The following is an 18,573-nucleotide window of genomic DNA, read 5'->3' on the forward strand; positions in this document are numbered from 1 at the left end:
GAGCCACGCGAGGTTTAAGCACTGCAGTGGGAATATAGTTTCAGCTGTACAGGAACCTTTTCTGGTTCCGACTCAGATGTTCCCATGTCTGCTTGCAAATTGCCAAAGACTTTATTAGAATTGAACAGATTACTTGTCAAAACATAACAAGAAATGAAAACTTCTATTATTATTTTACACACTTTGTACCGTCTTTTTATGAGGTGGTACACATCCCGCATAAATCATCAGTGGATTTAAAGACAAACAGTTGTGTGGACATTTTGCTTATCAAGAATTCTATTAATAAAAACCCAGGGCATTACTGAGTTTATGAACTACTCGTATGAATCAGCATGCTCTTATTCCACAGCAAGATATGTATGAGTTGGGTTTAACTCTACTCTGTACAGTATTCCACTTCCATGTTCAGCAGGGCGGTGGGGTAGCCTAGTGGTTAAAGCTTTGGCTCGTCACGCCGAAGACCCGTGTTCGAATCCCCACATGGGTACAATGTGTGAAGCCCATTTCTGGTGTCCCCCGCCGTGATGTTACTGGAATATTGCTAAAAGCGGCGTAAAACCAAACTCAGTCAGTCAGTCAGCCATGTTCAGCACCACACACACAAGAATAAAAATAACCAACAACACCATCAGCAGCGGTATGTTAACACTTTTGCGAAGCCCGTGACATTTATGTAATACCCACTAAAGAAAGTAAACGAGGCAAACCTGGGAATCTAACTCTTCGGATCCTGGCGCAGCTAAGGGAGGTAGCTGTGCATTACAATTGCGTATAAGGCTAATCAGCTCCCGAAACCCTGATTTAATTCTTAATGACAACATAGCTTCGCAACGCAACACGTACACGTACGTAGTCTGGGGCTTTGAGAAGAGTACTATCTTAGAAAGGGTTCATTTAAAATTTTGTATATATATATTAAAAGTTAAGCAATCAACACCAGATTTTATGATATATGGTGAACTGGGAAGATATCCAACAGATATACTTATAAAGGTTAGAATCATTTCATATTGGTGCAAACTAATCTCATCAACTAGCACATTGTCTAGTATTTTATATCGGATCATGTTTACAATGAAAACGAATGACCCAAACATATATTTACCTCTTATCAATGTTGTTAAAACAATTTTGGAATGTTCTGGCTTAAACTATATATGGATGTCTCAAACCTGTACAAGTAAGATTTGGCTTAAAAGTAACCTTAAGTCTATATTATGTAACCAGTTTTCTCAACACTGCAACGAATGTAAATCGAAATCTACTAAAGGCCACTATTATAATATGTTTAAGATATCTCCATACCTTGAAAGTTATCTATTACACCTCCCATTAAATGTACGCATTTGGCTTACTTATATTAGAACTTGTAACCATAAACTTTCAATAGAAACAGGTAGATAGTATAATATTATTAAAGAAGAAAGATTATGTACACTGTGTAAGAACACAATAGGAGATGAACTTCACTTCATGTTATATTGTCCATGTTTAAGTAATGTAAGAAATTCATTTCTACCAAACTATTATTGTAATTATCCATCATTAGATAAATTTATATCCCTCATGTGTTGTACGCATAAAGCACTATTGTTAAAAATAAGCAACTATGTGAAAACCGGACTACGTATGCTCCCATGAAACAAATCTGTACATTTGTATTTTTCTCTATGTCACTATTGCGTGATCTTCATGAGAATAAACCATTCATTCATTCATTCACAAACACACAATCTGATTCAACCCTTCATAGCAGAACAACATCGACAAGCATACAGTCTTCACTTGAGGTGAGTCTGAGAGCTTCCTCTATGCAGGCTCGCATTGTACGCATTCAAGCGGCGCGCGATATAGTGCGTTGATCAATACATATGCCAGCAATATCAACTTCAAATCAACGATTGCATTGACCAGCTGCAACTACCAGTCATGGCTGTCAAACTGTACACGTCGGTGCTGCTCCTTATGTTCCTCTCTGAAACAATGTCAAGTAAGTTTGCTTTCCAATCCTCGTTGTTAATACGGAATATTATAAAGTACATTGCGTCATTAACAAGCCACTGAATCGTTGAAGGCTACACAAGATCGAGTCTAGATTCAGGTCAATATGACCATTGATCGTGTAAGTATTCATCGTACGACAAGTAGTCCACACTTAACAATATTTACTTATACGATAATAAATGATATCTTACGTTCATTAGAAGATTAGATTCCATTAAAGTAGTTTATGGTGTCAGGACGTGAACTGGAACAACGGAAAAGTCTTAGCTGTCTCGTCCTTGACTTTACATGACATGATTGGACACATTGTCAAATTTGTATCATTCGGTTACCATGGTTTTCAGTACATGTGTGGCAAATGTGTGATGCAGAAGTTGCATTCGAGTTGTGTGTGCAGTATGTGTTGCAATGTAACAGTCCACGTATAGACAGCCGGAGCGGTATGGCTGCCACCACTACAAACAGGAAGAACAACCTGTTGTGCAGTGGCATTGTCAGGTTTGAAACCAACCCAGTACCAGTCTAGTGTTGCAGCCTATTCATGTGCAGTGAAATAGAACGTTTTAGATAGCTCAGAAAAGCGCTGAGCGATCTTATGCATGCATATGCAAAACAACGATATGAGACATGCTCTTTTGATTTTATTTATGTTAAAGTACTCCCGGAAATAGAAATAAAACGGTTTGGGGTTTATTTCATAGTTTGAACTAAACTAAAGTTTGATTGTTAAATATTCTATGGCTATTGTTTTCCCCAACTTTTGTTTTACCACTTTGGGTAAAATCATCCGAAATAGATGAGTTTACAGGAGAGAAAATAGTGTCATTTTTACCTTGAATAGGTTCGCGTACATAATATATTTTATGAAAAACGTCATATACAATTCATCCTGTTTCTTTTATCCTGACTGATATCCAAAATAATTGATATAGGATTTTCTCATTACATGTTTCATGCCTGTACTCTTGTTGAAAGTTTACTGTTTTTACGAGTTCATTCATAGCTTTGATTGTCAATTGCGCAATCGCTATGGCAATGCAATCCTTCTGTATCTTCTCGTTTGAGGTGAGGTGAGGTGAGGTGAGGTAAGGTGAGGTGGAATTGGGTTTAACGTCGTGCTTGAGAATATTTCGCTCATATGACGATGTGCATGCGTGTGTATGTGTATGTGCGGCTGCTTGTACTAGCCCAGACTTAAGCTGGTTTTATAGTGCTAGCCCACTGAGATACCATGCCGCAGTGAAGCATGAATACCCCACTCAGACACATTATACTGACTCCGGGCCGACCAGTCCTTGTTGTACCCATTAATGCCGAGCGCCAGACAGGGACCAACAAGTACCAAATTTTAACGTCTTTTGGTATGACGCGGTCGGGGATCGAACCTGCAACCTTCCGCTCTCCAGGCGGACGCTCTAACCGCTACACCACGGAGGCGGTCTTCTTCTCGTTTGAACAGTACTGTAGGCAGTTGTTACCACCCATTGTAGATTGTGACGTAACTTACAACGTTTCTAAATCTGTTGATAATATGCATTTTTTATAAAAAAAATTACCTGTAAAATGGTATTTTGGATGATGATTTGTGGACTAAATTAAAAGGCCTAGTCGGGGAAAAAGTGAATAACGCATATTTTCCTCCCTCCTTCTATTCAAAGTTCTGACCGACCTTTAACATGACGAATATGATGAAGACATGAGCCAATCAGAAAGCAGGGTTCTGTAGCTTGACAGCACAAATTCAGCATTGTACTTGAACATTTGGAAATTGAAAAAGGAAAATTCTGGCATGTGTAACAGGTGGTTGAGAATGTATGGCAGCCCTTTCCTGTGAAGAGTATTTCTATGGAGCACGGTCCTTCAAATACCAGACATGTATCTGAAAATAAAAGGGTAAAGGATTGACTATTATTTATAGCACAAAGGGTGTGCTGAGTATATTATATTTATTACAAATGAGGCTTAAAATTATTTACTGGTTTAAGTCCAAGCTAGAAGTTATCATGACGATGACATATATTGTGTTCGAGATGAAAGTCACCACGGTAAAACTGCGAAACGTGTTGACTATGCATATAAACTGCAGGGCTGAAGACAGCACGCACTTACAAAATGGATTCGACAACAAAATTACTAACATCATTATAAGCATCACCACCACCACCACCACCATCATCATCATCATCATCATCAGAAAACATTCCCTGAAACACTGCAAACGTTAGGTCACAAACTGTGATACCCTATAAAACACATCACCATCGTTTCAGATTGTGTGTTTCAGCTTCAGCCACAAACAGGTAATGGTGATTATTTTTATAAATCACAAGTTTTGGTTGAGGCAGAATATCGTATGTGCACACATGCCAATATCACGTGTGGCTGGCATCAAAGGGGAAACCTGAATTTATATACCTAAGATTAATTATCAAATTTAGATGTTAATGACCGCGTGTATTTCCGTATATCGTTAACAGGATATACTGAGGGACAAAAATAAGAGATCACATGAAAGCACAAGTGTTCCCTTAATTTTGTCCAGGTTTCTTCACGAGCTATGTGATACAAAACTTGTGAAGAAACCTTGGAAAACATAAAGGAATACTTGTCCTTTAATGTGATCCCTTATTTTTTCACTTAGTATATTTTGGGAATAAAATGATACTATGCGAGCCTTTTGGGAGCTTTTCAATTTCCTCAAAACTATATTATAAGACAGAGAAACACAGAAGGGTAGTTTGAGCTTCTAATATACATTATTTCCGGCTACGCCAGTTTATTAACATATGTATCACATCATAATACCAGGTTGTCATAGCTATTGTATGATATATTCTTGTAACCTTCACTAGACTGATAACATTGTAATCGTGTAAGTTTTTGTGTACTTTAAAAAGCTCCATGGTACGATTCCGACTATGTCAAAAGCATGTATGAATCACAACCAACAGTTAAATATCAGGTGTTTGAAGAAGGGAGAGCCGACCATGCCACCTCGGGAGCACATGCAGAGACAAGTAATTAAACATAACAAATGTCACAGAATGAAATCATGTAGCATTCACGTCAACATGGCGACGATGTTGTTTGTTTCAGTGGTTTGGGATGAGAAGGAGACGTGTAACCATGAGTGCTGTATGTTTCAGTGGTTGCAGCAGAGACGTGTGGGGATGAGAAGGAGACGTGTAACCATGAGTGCTGTATGTTTCAGTGGTTGCAGCAGAGACTTGTAACCATTGGTGCTGTATGTTTCAGTGGTTGCAGCAGAGACGCGTGGGGGTGAGGAGACGTGTAACAATGGGTGCTGTATGTTTCAGTGGTTGCAGCAGAGACGTGTAACCATGGGTGCTGTATGTTTCAGTGGTTGCAGCAGAGACGTGTAACCATGAGTGCTGTATGTTTCAGTGGTTGCAGCAGAGACGTGTAGCCATGGGTGCTGTATGTTTCAGTGGTTGCAGCAGAGACGTGTAACCATGGGTGCTGTATGTTTCAGTAACAGCAGAGACGCCATGTGCTGTATGTTTCAGTGGTTGCAGCAGAGACGTGTGGGGTGCTGTATGTTTCAGTGGTTGCAGCAGAGACGTGTAACCATGGGTGCTGTATGTTTCAGTGGTTGCAGCAGAGACGTGTAGCCATGGGTGCTGTATGTTTCAGTGGTTGCAGCAGAGACGTGTAACCATGAGTGCTGTATGTTTCAGTGGTTGCAGCAGAGACGTGTAACCATGAGATGCGAGATGTAACCATGGCTCTGTATGTGGTGGTTGCAGCAGAGACGTGTAACCATGAGTGCTGTATGTTTCAGTGGTTGCAGCAGAGACGTTATGTTTCAGTGGTTGCAGCAGAGACGTGTAAACATGGGGCTGTGAGTGGTTGCAGCAGAGACGTGTAACCATGGGTGCTGTATGTTTCAGTGGTTGAAGCAGAGACGTGTGGGGATGAGTTTCAGTGGTTGCAGCAGAGACGACGGTGCTGTATGTTTCAGTGGTTGCAGCAGAGACGTGTGCGATGTAACCATGGGTGCTGTATGTTTCAGTGGTCAGTGGTTGCAGCAGAGACGTGTGGGGATGAGAAGGCAGAGACGTGTAACCATGGGTGCTGTATGTTTCAGTGGTTGCAGCAGAGACGTGTAACCATGAGTGCTGTATGTTTCAGTGGGCAGCAGAGACGATGTGGGGATGATAAGGAGACGTGATGATGTTTCAGTGGTTGCAGCAGAGACGTGTAACCATGGGTGCTGTATGTTTCAGTGGTTGCAGCAGAGACGTGTGGGGATGAGAAGGAGACGTGTAACCATGAGTGCTGTATGTTTCAGTGGTTGCAGCAGAGACGTGTAACCATGAGTGCTGTATGTTTCAGTGGTTGCAGCAGAGACGTGTGGGGATGAGAAGGAGACGTGTAACCATGGCTGCTGTATGTTTCAGTGGTTGCAGCAGAGACGTGTGGGGATGAGAAGGAGACTGTATGTTTCAGTGGCTGCAGCAGAGACGTTTCAGTGATTGCAGCAGTACGTGTGGGGATGAGAAGGAGACGTGTAACCATGAGTGCTGTATGTTTCAGTGGTTGCAGCAAAGACGTTTAACCATGAGTGCTGTATGTTTCAGTGGTTGCAGCAGAGAAGTGTGGGGATGAGAAGGAGACGTGTAACCATGGGTGCTGTAGTATATACAATGATAGTCCGAGATCACTTTCAAGAAAGGTCGCTGTAAAGCTTTATTTCATAAATAAAGCTTTTGTCAGTCCCTTAGATCTCGCCGCCATTGTATATACTACTTTTGAATCCCCAGTTAACTTCCCGGTCACTATGACCGCGAACTAGCACTTTCCTGATCACGTGACACTATTGTGATCGCCCTGTGTCGTGTTGACCTCGAGGAAACAGTTTAATGTGAATCGCCTATGATCTCTTTGGTGTTCGTAATGAAAGCTTGCTGGTCTTTTCGTACCCCTTGTTCTATGTACTTTTTTCTCTCGTCTTCGCTGATAGCAGACTTACGAGACTTGGACCGGATTTCTTGTTTCATCTTACGGTACTTGTCGAGTTCAGAGAGGATTGAACGAAACTCCTCCTCTGAGATCTTACTGTCTGTGAGTGCCGTGGAAATACGCTCACTTACCGTGTTCAGCTTTGCTTCAGCCAGAACCCTGATCTCATCGTGTTTCAATGCCTTACGATGCAATCTTCGGGATGCAAACTTAAACACCAACCCTACCACCCCTACAACCCCAGCTGTTATTTCAATGCCTAGCACTATAGGTGCGGCCACGATGGTGGCTAACAACCCAACACCTGCCGCCCCTAGTCCCATGCTGGTTGTCGTAAGGACAGTATCAGCCCCGTCCACGATATTGAAAGCTCTATGGTACTTCTTACATAGTGCTTTCCGTGTGTCGCGGTCTTGTTCTAGTTGGCGTTTTACGTCGCATAACTGCCTCAAGCGGAACCCGTCTACGGTTTCCAGGGTCTTCGCTACTTCTTCTACGACTGGGTACAGCGCCATCCTGTGTGCATATAATATATCTTATGAAATATTGTTTTAATTGGGCTTCATTTAATAGGTGATCAATGTACTTGAGGCTTATAAGGTTTAGATCCTCGTGCAGGGAAATAGGTGAGAGGCTAATAGGTAACTTTGCGCCCGCACGAACCCCATAGGAGATTACTAAGGGGCCTATATAACCCGTTGAGGGGTCCGGTTGTATGACGACACGGTAACGTTGGTCACTGGTCGGGAGATCCCAGTATATTATCACCCCGGGTAAAAGTTGTAGTTCTGTTGTACTATAAGGGGTTATTCTGAGATGGAATTCTATGATGAGTGTGGAGCCTGGTCTCACAGTCATAAGCCCCGATTGGGAATCGAGGACGTCAAACCTTAACTCCCCCTTCAAGGGTGAAACTAACATGTTGCTCGTGTGATCCGGTGTTAGCTGAGCACGTATACCAAACCCCGGAATGAAAGCCCCGGGCAAGATACCGTTGTTCCTAATTTCGGAGATATACCTATCTTTGTTTAACGAGATATAAGGTGCGGTGAGGGTCATGTTGATCAACCATTTGGGCTCTCTAAAGTCGTCTGCCAGGGACACCCGACTATACACGTTGTCTTTCAAGTGTAGGGCGTACAAGGCGTCCTCCTCACCGGGCAGATCGAACCCCTTCGTGTCCCCTAGGTCGTTAAGCGTGGCGTTGGGCCGATGACGATTGGACATTGCTATAATACTATTACGAGATAGTTTCCAATTGTTTTTCTGATAATTTCTCAGGGGTGCACTTCACCCCCATGAAGTGAATGTTGTCGGGTAGGAAGATCTTGGTGAGTGATATCGTGTCTTCCACGGTCACGGTGACCCCCTGCAGACTGGTGTGGGAGTCGACACCCACCCGCACGTAAACAGTGCAAACCTGATACTGGTGCCGTTTCACCCACCGGAGTTTGATTCCCTTCACGATTTCGACTTCATCCTGCGATGGTTCCCCTAGGTAGACTTGGATGACCAGCGTGGAGTTCGCCGGTAGACTCTCCAGGATGTTGACCACGCCTTCGAATTCAGACACCACCTGCAATGCCACGTTTTGCATCCCGGGCTTGCTCGACAGCATGTGGGCTGCCATACTGGAGAGTGGGCTGATGACTACGCTACGCCTCTGCGCCGGGACGTAAGCCACGAGCAGGGTTCCGTTGTTCACGACTTTGTTTAGGTAGTTGTCTTTGTTCTCCGTGAACACGTAGGGGGGAGCCGAGACTAATGTTGAGAAACCAGTCGACTTGAGCGGGTAACAATACCCACTTGTCGTCGTCGGTGAAGACGAGGGTATACTGCTTGTTTCGGGCGACGGTCGTGCTCTCAACATCTTCTAAGTCGAACAGTTTGCCTCCGAACGATGGGTATACCGACCATCTATCATCACCGATGCGGACTAGGTCGAACCGAGTGTTGAGGGCCGCTCCTGAGGTATCTACTATATCACCTAGGGTTCTACCGATGGAGGGGGACTTCAACGCGTTTGTAAATGCTGTTTCTAAGCTGCAAGGTGTACAGTTTACCATCTACTCCGAGGTCGTCGAATCAGCGTGTGTCCCCGAGGTCGGAGATCCCCACATTGACGCATTTTTTCAACTTCATTCCGGGACCTTGTGCGCTAGTCATTTTATGTGCAGCGTTATGCTGAGGTATCCTATATTCACAGGATTATGCTTTATATCTAAAACCGATATTACCAACTCAGGGATGGTGCCCCGAGTTAACCTCTTGTACTGCCGCGGTGAAAACGACTCGGTTCTGCCGTCGTTGTACTTCTCCGTTTTCACCGGTACGGCTCTCAGTATCGTGGAAGGGTGATCACCTTGAATGTTGTCCGTTGTGCTCAGCTGACCGAGATGAATGCACAGCTCTCGGTACGGTACTAGGTCGGGTAACTTCGTGCCTGTGACGGTAGTTGTGGGTTTTATCTCGTCAGGCGGCATACCGAGTGTCCTCGCCAATGGTCGGCCGAGCCTCAAGGGGTTTATTCCGTTGTTGGTTAACACCACTGTGCCGTTTGAGTCGTTCATCTTGAGTTCGGCTCCCAAGGGTTTGAAGACCTCGTAGCTTAGCCGTCAGTTAAGTTGTAGTAGCCGTCAGCTATCTGGTTGCTTGCGTTGATGTTGGTCCATCGCGGCAGGTAGGTGATATCGCAGAGTGCTGTATGTTTCAGTGGTTGCAGCAGAGAAGTGTGGGGATGAGAAGGAGACGTGTAACGATGGCTACTGTATGTTTCAGTGGTTGCAGCAGAGAAGTGTGGAGATGAGAAGGAGACGTGTAACCATGAGTGCTGTATGTTTCAGTGATTGCAGCAGAGACGTGTGGGGATGAGAAGGAGACGTGTAACCATGAGTGCTGTATGTTTCAGTGATTGCAGCAGAGACGTGTGGGGATGAGTAGGAGACGTGTAACCATGGCTACTGTATGTTTCAGTGGTTGCAGCAGAGACGTGTAACCAAGAGTGCTGTATATTACAGTGGTTGCAGTAGAGAAGTATGGGGATGAGAAGGAGACGTGTATCTATCAGTGCTGTATGTTTCAGTGGTTGCAGCAGAGAAATGTGGGGATGAGAAGGAGACGTGTATCTATGAGTGCTGTATGTTTCAGTGGTTGCAGCAGAGAAGTATGGGGATGAGAAGGAGACGTGTAACGATGGCTACTGTATGTTTCAGTGGTTGCAGCAGAGAAGTGTGGAGATGAGAAGGAGACGTGTAACGATGGCTACTGTATGTTTCAGTGGTTGCAGCAGAGAAGTGTGGAGATGAGAAGGAGACGTGTAACCATGAGTGCTGTATGTTTCAGTGATTGCAGCAGAGACGTGTGGGGATGAGAAGGAGACGTGTATCTATCAGTGCTGTATGTTTCAGTGGTTGCAGCAGAGAAGTGTGGGGATGAGAAGGAGACGTGTATCTATGAGTGCTGTATGTTTCAGTGGTTGCAGCAGAGAAGTATGGGGATGAGAAGGAGACGTGTATCTATCAGTGCTGTATGTTTCCAGTGGTTGCAGCAGAGAAGTGTGGGATGAGAAGGAGACGTGTAACCATGAGTGCTGTATGTTTCAGTGGTTGCAGCAGAGAAGTATGGGGATGAGAAGGAGACGTGTATCTATCAGTGCTGTATGTTTCAGTGATTGCAGCAGAGATGTGTGGGGATGAGAAGGAGACGTGTAACCATGAGTGCTGTATGTTTCAGTGGTTGCAGCAGAGAAGTATGGGGATGAGAAGGAGACGTGTATCTATCAGTGCTGTATGTTTCAGTGATTGCAGCAGAGATGTGTGGGGATGAGAAGGAGAACTGTAACCATGGCTACTGTATGTTTCAGTGGTTGCAGCAGAGGCGTGTAACCAAGAGTGCTGTATGTTTCAGTGGTTGCAGCAGAGAAGTATGGGGATGAGAAGGAGACGTGTATCTATCAGTGCTGTATGTTTCAGTGATTGCAGCAGAGATGTGTGGGGATGAGAAGGAGAACTGTAACCATGGCTACTTTATGTTTCAGTGTTTGCAGCAGAGATGTGTGGGGATGAGAAGGAGACGTGTAACCATGGCTACTGTATGTTTCAGTGGTTGCAGCAGAGACGCGTAACCATGGCTGCTGTATGTTTCAATTGTTGCAGCAGAGAAGTGTGGGGATGAGAAGGAGACGTGTATCTATGAGTGCTGTATGTTTCAGTGGTTGCAGCAGAGAAGTGTGGAGATGAGAAGGAGACGTGTAACCATGGCTACTCTATGTTTCAGTGGTTGCAGCAGGGCGACGTGTGGGGATGAGAAGGTGACGATGTAACCATGAGTGCTGTATGTTTCAGTGGTTGCAGCAGAGACGTGTAGGGATGAGAAGGAGACGTAACCATGGCTACTGTATGTTTCAGTGGTTGCAGCAGAGAAGTGTGGGGATGAGAAGGAGACGTGTAACCATGGCTACTGTATGTTTCAGTGGTTGCAGCAGAGAAGTGTAGGGATGAGAAGGAGACGTGTAACCATGGCTACTGTATGTTTCAGTGGTTGCAGCAGAGACGTGTGGGGATGAGAAGGAGACGTGTAACCATGGCTACTCTATCTTTCAGTGGTTGCAGCAGAGACGTGTGGGGATGAGAAGGAGACGTGTATCTATGGGTGCTGTATGTTTCAGTGGTTGCAGCAGAGACGTGTGGGGATGAGAAGGAGACGTGTATCTACGGGTGCTGTATGTTTCAGTGGTTGCAGCAGAGACGTGTGGGGATGAGAAGGAGACGTGTAACGATGGGTGCTGTATGTTTCAGTGGTTGCAGCAGAGACGTGTAACCATGGCTACTGTATCTTTCAGTGGTTGCAGCAGAGACGTGTGGGGATGAGAAGGAGACGTGTAACGATGGGTGCTGTATGTTTCAGTGGTTGCAGCAGAGACGTGTGGGGATGAGAAGGAGACGTGTATCTACGGGTGCTGTATGTTTCAGTGGTTGCAGCAGAGACGTGTGGGGATGAGAAGGAGACGTGTAACGATGGGTGCTGTATGTTTCAGTGGTTGCAGCAGAGACGTGTGGTGGTGAGAAGGAGACGTGTAACGATGGGTGCTGTGTGTTTCAGTGGTTGCAGCAGAGACGTGTGGTGGTGAGAAGGAGACGTGTAACGATGGGTGCTTTATGTTTCAGTGGTTGCAGCAGAGAAGTATGGGGATGAGAAGGAGACGTGTATCTATCAGTGCTGTATGTTTCAGTGATTGCAGCAGAGATGTGTGGGGATGAGAAGGAGAACTGTAACCATGGCTACTGTATGTTTCAGTGGTTGCAGCAGAGGCGTGTAACCAAGAGTGCTGTATGTTTCAGTGGTTGCAGCAGAGATGTGTGGGGATGAGAAGGAGACGTGTAACCATGGCTACTGTATGTTTCAGTGGTTGCAGCAGAGACGTGTAACCATGGCTGCTGTATGTTTCAATTGTTGCAGCAGAGAAGTGTGGGGATGAGAAGGAGACGTGTATCTATGAGTGCTGTATGTTTCAGTGGTTGCAGCAGAGAAGTGTGGAGATGAGAAGGAGACGTGTAACCATGGCTACTCTATGTTTCAGTGGTTGCAGCAGAGACGTGTGGGGATGAGAAGGTGACGTGTAACCATGAGTGCTGTATGTTTCAGTGGTTGCAGCAGAGACGTGTAGGGATGAGAAGGAGACGTGTAACCATGGCTGCTGTATGTTTCAGTGGTTGCAGCAGAGAAGTGTGGGGATGAGAAGGAGACGTGTAACCATGGCTACTGTATGTTTCAGTGGTTGCAGCAGAGAAGTGTAGGGATGAGAAGGAGACGTGTAACCATGGCTACTGTATGTTTCAGTGGTTGCAGCAGAGACGTGTGGGGATGAGAAGGAGACGTGTAACCATGGCTACTCTATCTTTCAGTGGTTGCAGCAGAGACGTGTGGGGATGAGAAGGAGACGTGTATCTATGGGTGCTGTATGTTTCCAGTGGTTTGCAGCAGAGACGTGGGGATGAGAAGGAGACGTGTATCTATGGGTGCTGTATGTTTCAGTTGCAGCAGAGACGTGTGGGGATGAGAAGGAGACGTGTAACCATGGGTGCTGTATGTTTCAGTGGTTGCAGCAGAGACGTTGTAACCATGAGTGCTGTATGTTTCAGTGGTTGCAGCAGAGACGTGTGGGGATGAGAAGGAGACGTGTAACGATGGGTGCTGTATGTTTCAGTGGTTGCAGCAGAGACGTGTGGGGATGAGAAGGAGACGTGTATCTACGGGTGCTGTATGTTTCAGTGGTTGCAGCAGAGACGTGTGGGGATGAGAAGGAGACGTGTAACGATGGGTGCTGTATGTTTCAGTGGTTGCAGCAGAGACGTGTGGTGGTGAGAAGGAGACGTGTAACGATGGGTGCTGTGTGTTTCAGTGGTTGCAGCAGAGACGTGTGGTGGTGAGAAGAGACGATGTAACGATGGGTGCTTTATGTTTCAGTGGTTGCAGCAGAGACGTGTGGTGGTGAGAAGGAGACGTGTAACGATGGGTGCTGTATGTTTCAGTGGTTGCAGCAGAGACGTGTGGTGATGAGAAGGAGACGTGTAACGATGGGTGCTGTATGTTTCAGTGGTTGCAGCAGAGACGTGTGGTGGTGAGAAGGAGACGATGTAACGATGGGTGCTGTATGTTTCCAGTGGTTGCAGCAGAGACGTGTGGTGGTGAGAAGGAGACGTGTAACCATGGCTGCTGTATGTTTCAGTGGTTGCAGCAGAGACGTGTGGTGGTGAGAAGGAGACGTGTAACCATGGCTACTGTATGTTTCAGTGGTTGCAGCAGAGACGTGTGGTGGTGAGAAGGAGACGTGTAACCATGGCTACTGTATGTTTCAGTGGTTGCAGCAGAGACGTGCTGTATGTTTCAGAAGAGCAGACGCGTAACCATGGCTACTGTATGTTTCAGTGGTTGCAGCAGAGACGTGTGGTGGATGAGAGAAGGAGACGTGTAACCATGGGTGCTGTATGTTTCAGTGGTTGCAGCAGAGACGTGTGGGGATGAGAAGGAGACGTGTAGCCATGGGAGCTGTATGTTTCAGTGGTTGCAGCAGAGACGTGTGGGGATGAGAAGGAGACGTGTAACCATGGGTGCTGTATGTTTAACACCCGGTGTTGTACACAGCTGGAATGGAAGTTATGGTAAGAAGGGATCATTTATGCTCAAACAGAAGCGTCTTGTAGAATCACCTTTTAACACCTTTCAACAACTAATCATTATTTAGGGTATAGGTACTGTTATTTTCAGGCTTCTGACATAATGACTGACAAATTATATTGTTTGTACATCTAAACTATATATAAGCACTTGCAGAATATAAGGAATTAAGTCTAGTGATTAAAGCGTTCGCGTTGAAGACTCTGGTGTCTCCCACCGTGATATTGCTGGAATATTGCTAAAAACGGCGGAAAAATAAAACTCACTCACTCACACTCTTCCTCGGGGATGAAACCCCGAAGTGATGCGGAAATACGAACGCTTGAGTGCAGATATGAACCTATAAACATTGCGTGTGATTAGCACGAACGGCATACATAGGTTGTTGGTATGCCTATAAGGGAGGCATCTCTGCATAGTGATTTGTGGCGCATTGAGCTCCATGCTAGCCAATAATGAATAGCCATCAAAGAATCAAAGCACTAGTTGATGTTAAATACTTGCTTTAGACGAACCCCTGAAGAACCTTGAAGGTTCGAATTGGTCTTCACCAACCAATGCGTATGGACAAACGGGATCGGGTGGTCAAGCTTGCTGACTTGGTTGACACATGTCATCGTATCCCAATTGCGTAGATCGAAGATCATGGTGTAGATCACTGGATTGTCTGGTCTAGACACGATTACTTACAGACTGCATCCATATAGCTGGAATGTTGCTGGGGTGAGGCGTTTGTTTCCTTGTTGTTTACTGTGCCGCATTAAACAACAAACAAACAACATGTAGACAGACTCATGTGTTCTCTCCAGGAATTCTTACACGAGGCATACCAATTATTCTGTATATTTAGGGTACATGGCATTGTCCCGCTTGTCATACTGGGTGTGGTCCTACTCGTTGTGGTTGCATGCACTCTCATAGCTTTCCTAACGCCAGCTCCCCATGGACGTGTCACTGGGTTTTCCAGATTCGTCACCAAGGGTCCTCCACCACCGACATCAGTGGGGACCATAGGTTGGTACACTTCCATTTAAATACGTAGCAGCTTGGAATCCATGTAGTTCAACCCTTTGTCACAAATTCATATTTTGAGATAATACATTCCATGATACAAAATCTAGTTCTTACGTTATTGTATGTGGTTAATTTATGGAGACTGCATGCGAGTATATGTGTATGTCTGCGTGTGTGTGTACGTGCGTGTGCGTGTGCCTGCGCATGTTTTCTTGGGTGATCGGTTGCATTCATAGGGCATATGTTTTGCAAAAAGCTTGTTATGATCGCATGCTAAGATAGTTTCTCTTATCTACTTCTATATGAAATGAGGTTTCATGCTTCGGGATAAGTACATTGTCGTGCAAAATACATTTCGATCCAAGAAACTGAAAGCTGATGTCTACTGATGGTTGAATTACACCAGTCATACTAGTGTCAGATTGCCGAGCCACTGTGGTTAAATGTTAATGAGTGGATCAGGAAATGTCTTATAAGTTCGATTTTACATCAATATCTGTCTAAATGGCACACGGCCCTATTACAGCCAACTTGCGATCATGCAGAACCAGATATTCATATATGATATCTATGGACGGTGAAATAGTATATTTAGACTGAAACAAAATGGATCAAAATCAAGAACACATCAGTAAAGAATAGAATACGTTTGCTCAGTTAAATTGATTGAATGTTTGTTGCTTAAGGCTACACTCAGCAATATTCCAGCTACATGGCGGTTGTCTGTAAATAATCCAGTCTGGACCAGACAATCCAGTGATCAGCAGCATGAGCATGAATCTACACATTAGGATGCGATGACATGTGTCAACCCAGTCAGTGAGTCTGACCACTCGATCCCGTTAGTCGCCTCTTACGACAAGCATGGGTTGCTGAAGACCGATTCTTACCTGGATCTTCACGAGTTTACTCAATTAAAATCCACGCTATAGACCTAAAGTAACAAAGCTGAACCACCTTACAACGATGCTTTATCGGAGAGTTTTACTTTCTGATCCAGTTAATGGATTCTGATTCAGTCTAAATCTAAAGATATATCGTAGTCTCGTCTTACACAAACATTGTTTACCCTGAAAAGATGTGTTACCACAAAGTAACGGACAAGCCATCCTTTCAGAGAAAACTCGTATGTCTTGAAGAACATATACTAGTTTTCTGTCTGTAGCAGTTTACGTTTTGTCATGTTTCAGATTACTGGTAGGGACAATCGCCATGACAACTGGTAGCCTACGCATCATATATATTCATCACTGAGGACACTTCATGGTTTCTTTCAAGCATCTCAGACAGATCAGTGATAGATGAAGGCTTTCATTGTGTCATAAACCTGAGTATCATTTACCAATATTAGGAATAACTCATTTATAAATACACCTGCTTCCTGCAAATCATATTAATTAAGCTTACAAACATGTAATGTGCTCGGATATATGTAACTGACTACAATGTATATGGTGGCATGTAGTTTGTAGTTCGATTCCGCTTTTCATCAACATTCAAGTTTTATGGCAGCAGCTTGGTGGATTTTGGACGAGAAAACTCAGTGATTATTACCATGTGCAACGACCAAGGGGACAGGATCATAGGGTGACACCTTTTCATCCGATCTAAACATATAATCATTTAGTCGCCTTTTACAACGAACACAGGTTCCTTGGGTCAATACTAACAGAATCCTCACATAGTAGTGTTTGTAGGGGTGACAAGCAGTAGTGGCCATGTTGAACGTCGTCTCCAGCACAGGGGTTGGAAAACGTTGTAACGCTGGGAGGGTCTCCCTGGCAATGTCGACACTGTTAACACCATTGTTTCATAATTTTTTTATTTTGAAAAATGTTTAAAATTTATATCATTCACACCTTAAATTGAATCATTGGCTTATAGTACATATGTTATGTTGAGAAACAATACAAACTGGGGCGTTTATACCTTTTTAGAGGAATTGTGTAATATATTTCTAACATTGTTATATAAATGTGTTATACATGGTAATCATGTATGTCATGTTTCAGTTAAACTGAGATAAACGACCATATATGTCAGGAAGTATATTCACACATACATGAGCAGCTTCCAGGGAGGAAGGTGATGCCGATCTGGGTGAAGCCTTGTGGTGAAAGCCAAGAGTATAGGTGAGGTGCTGACAAACTTAGAAACAAAACAATCCAGGATTCGAACCCACAACCAAAGGATCTGGGGTATCCAAGGGAAGCAACTCTTCAGAGTGTATTACAGCAATTTAAACGGCTTGGCCTCCTGTGCCCCTCATGCACATGAAAAGTGAGTGAGTGAGTTAAAGAGACATCTGCCATTCCTTTGCCACACCCTTACTCCAGATCATGAATAGAAGCTGTGCAACATAGGAAGTCAAAGGTATGGAATTTGCACAGGATCAACAGAATACAAAAACATAACCCCAGTATGTGCAAAAATATGAAATAATTTATTCCTGTGGATGTAACTGTCAAAAAATAATCATTGTAAATCTCATAAATGATTAATTGAGCAGTTTAATGTTCATTCATAAATATATCACACATGCAGATTTCTCCCAAACAAATGACCTTGAAACTCATTACCCATAACAAACTGCACCCGATGATTTCTTCTAACTATTCAAAACATTACAGGGCACACAAATTCTTTACTTGACTTTAGTTCATTTCACATGGCTTGACAATGTCATCGTGTGGTCAGGCTCGCTGACTTGGTTGATACATGTCATTGTATCCCAATTGCGTAGATCGATGCTCATGATGTTGATCACTGGACTGTCTGGTCCAGACTCTACCATTTACAGACCGCCGCCATATAGCTGAAATATTGCTGAGTGCGGCTTAAGGCTAAACTCACTCACTCACTCACATGGCTTGCCAGATTTACAAAAGCAATATGAGACAATTTGGTTTTCTTGAACTTCTCACTGTCCCAGTTGTGCATTGAAGTAAATCTCTCAACATATCTAGCCCCAGGACCCTATCACGCCCCCTTCACTGTCCCAGTTGTGCATTGAAGTAAATCTCTCAACATATCTAGCCCCAGGACCCTATCACGCCCCTTTATCTGTACAATAAGTTTCTCTAACTCTCTCGGTTGGACAACACTGGAATGTTCAGGAACAGGCCATGACATTTCCACAAAGTCTTGAAACTGAAGCTGTGGAGCTTGTCCAGGGTATTGCTAACTGATAGAATGAAGACCCATCTCTGTGGATAACCCAGGGTTTAGCACTTGATCTATGGCTGTTGGGAACCGTTCATGATTTATGGCTAGGGGGTGATGATGATTTAATGGAAAGCATTGTATAATATGAATGCCCCTCCCTAAATTGTATGTGCAAACTAAGGGACGCCCCTGGACGTCTTGTGCAAATTCATTCCATCATCATATCAC

At 44.2% G+C, this 18,573-nt stretch overlaps 1 protein-coding gene across 1 annotated transcript; it reads left to right on the forward strand.

The window, feature by feature from the left end:
- Positions 1 to 1,782: 1,782 nt before the first annotated feature.
- LOC124258686 lies at positions 1,783 to 17,172 on the forward strand. Its single transcript, XM_046692758.1, has 4 exons — positions 1,783 to 1,993; positions 14,051 to 14,150; positions 15,017 to 15,180; positions 16,371 to 17,172. The coding sequence occupies exons 1-4, from the start codon at positions 1,933 to 1,935 to the stop codon at positions 16,379 to 16,381; spliced, it is 336 nt and encodes a 111-aa protein (XP_046548714.1). The 5' UTR covers positions 1,783 to 1,932; the 3' UTR covers positions 16,382 to 17,172.
- The last annotated feature ends 1,401 nt before the right edge of the window (positions 17,173 to 18,573 follow it).

This window comes from Haliotis rubra, unplaced genomic scaffold (genome assembly GCF_003918875.1).
Source record: "Haliotis rubra isolate DU_JTF1 unplaced genomic scaffold, ASM391887v1 Scf7, whole genome shotgun sequence".
In the NCBI taxonomy this organism is placed as follows: Eukaryota; Metazoa; Mollusca; class Gastropoda; order Lepetellida; family Haliotidae; genus Haliotis; species Haliotis rubra.

Excerpts from the sequence above, each read along its gene's own strand:
- LOC124258686 (XM_046692758.1), top strand. The coding sequence starts at position 1,933 with ATGGCTGTCAAACTGTACACGTCGGTGCTGCTCCTTATGTTCCTCTCT. Across the intron at positions 1,994-14,050 it reads CCTCTCTGAAACAATGTCAA|TGGTTGCAGCAGAGACGTGT; the intron begins GTAAGTTTGCTT and ends TGTATGTTTCAG. Across the intron at positions 14,151-15,016 it reads CAGCTGGAATGGAAGTTATG|GGTACATGGCATTGTCCCGC; the intron begins GTAAGAAGGGAT and ends CTGTATATTTAG.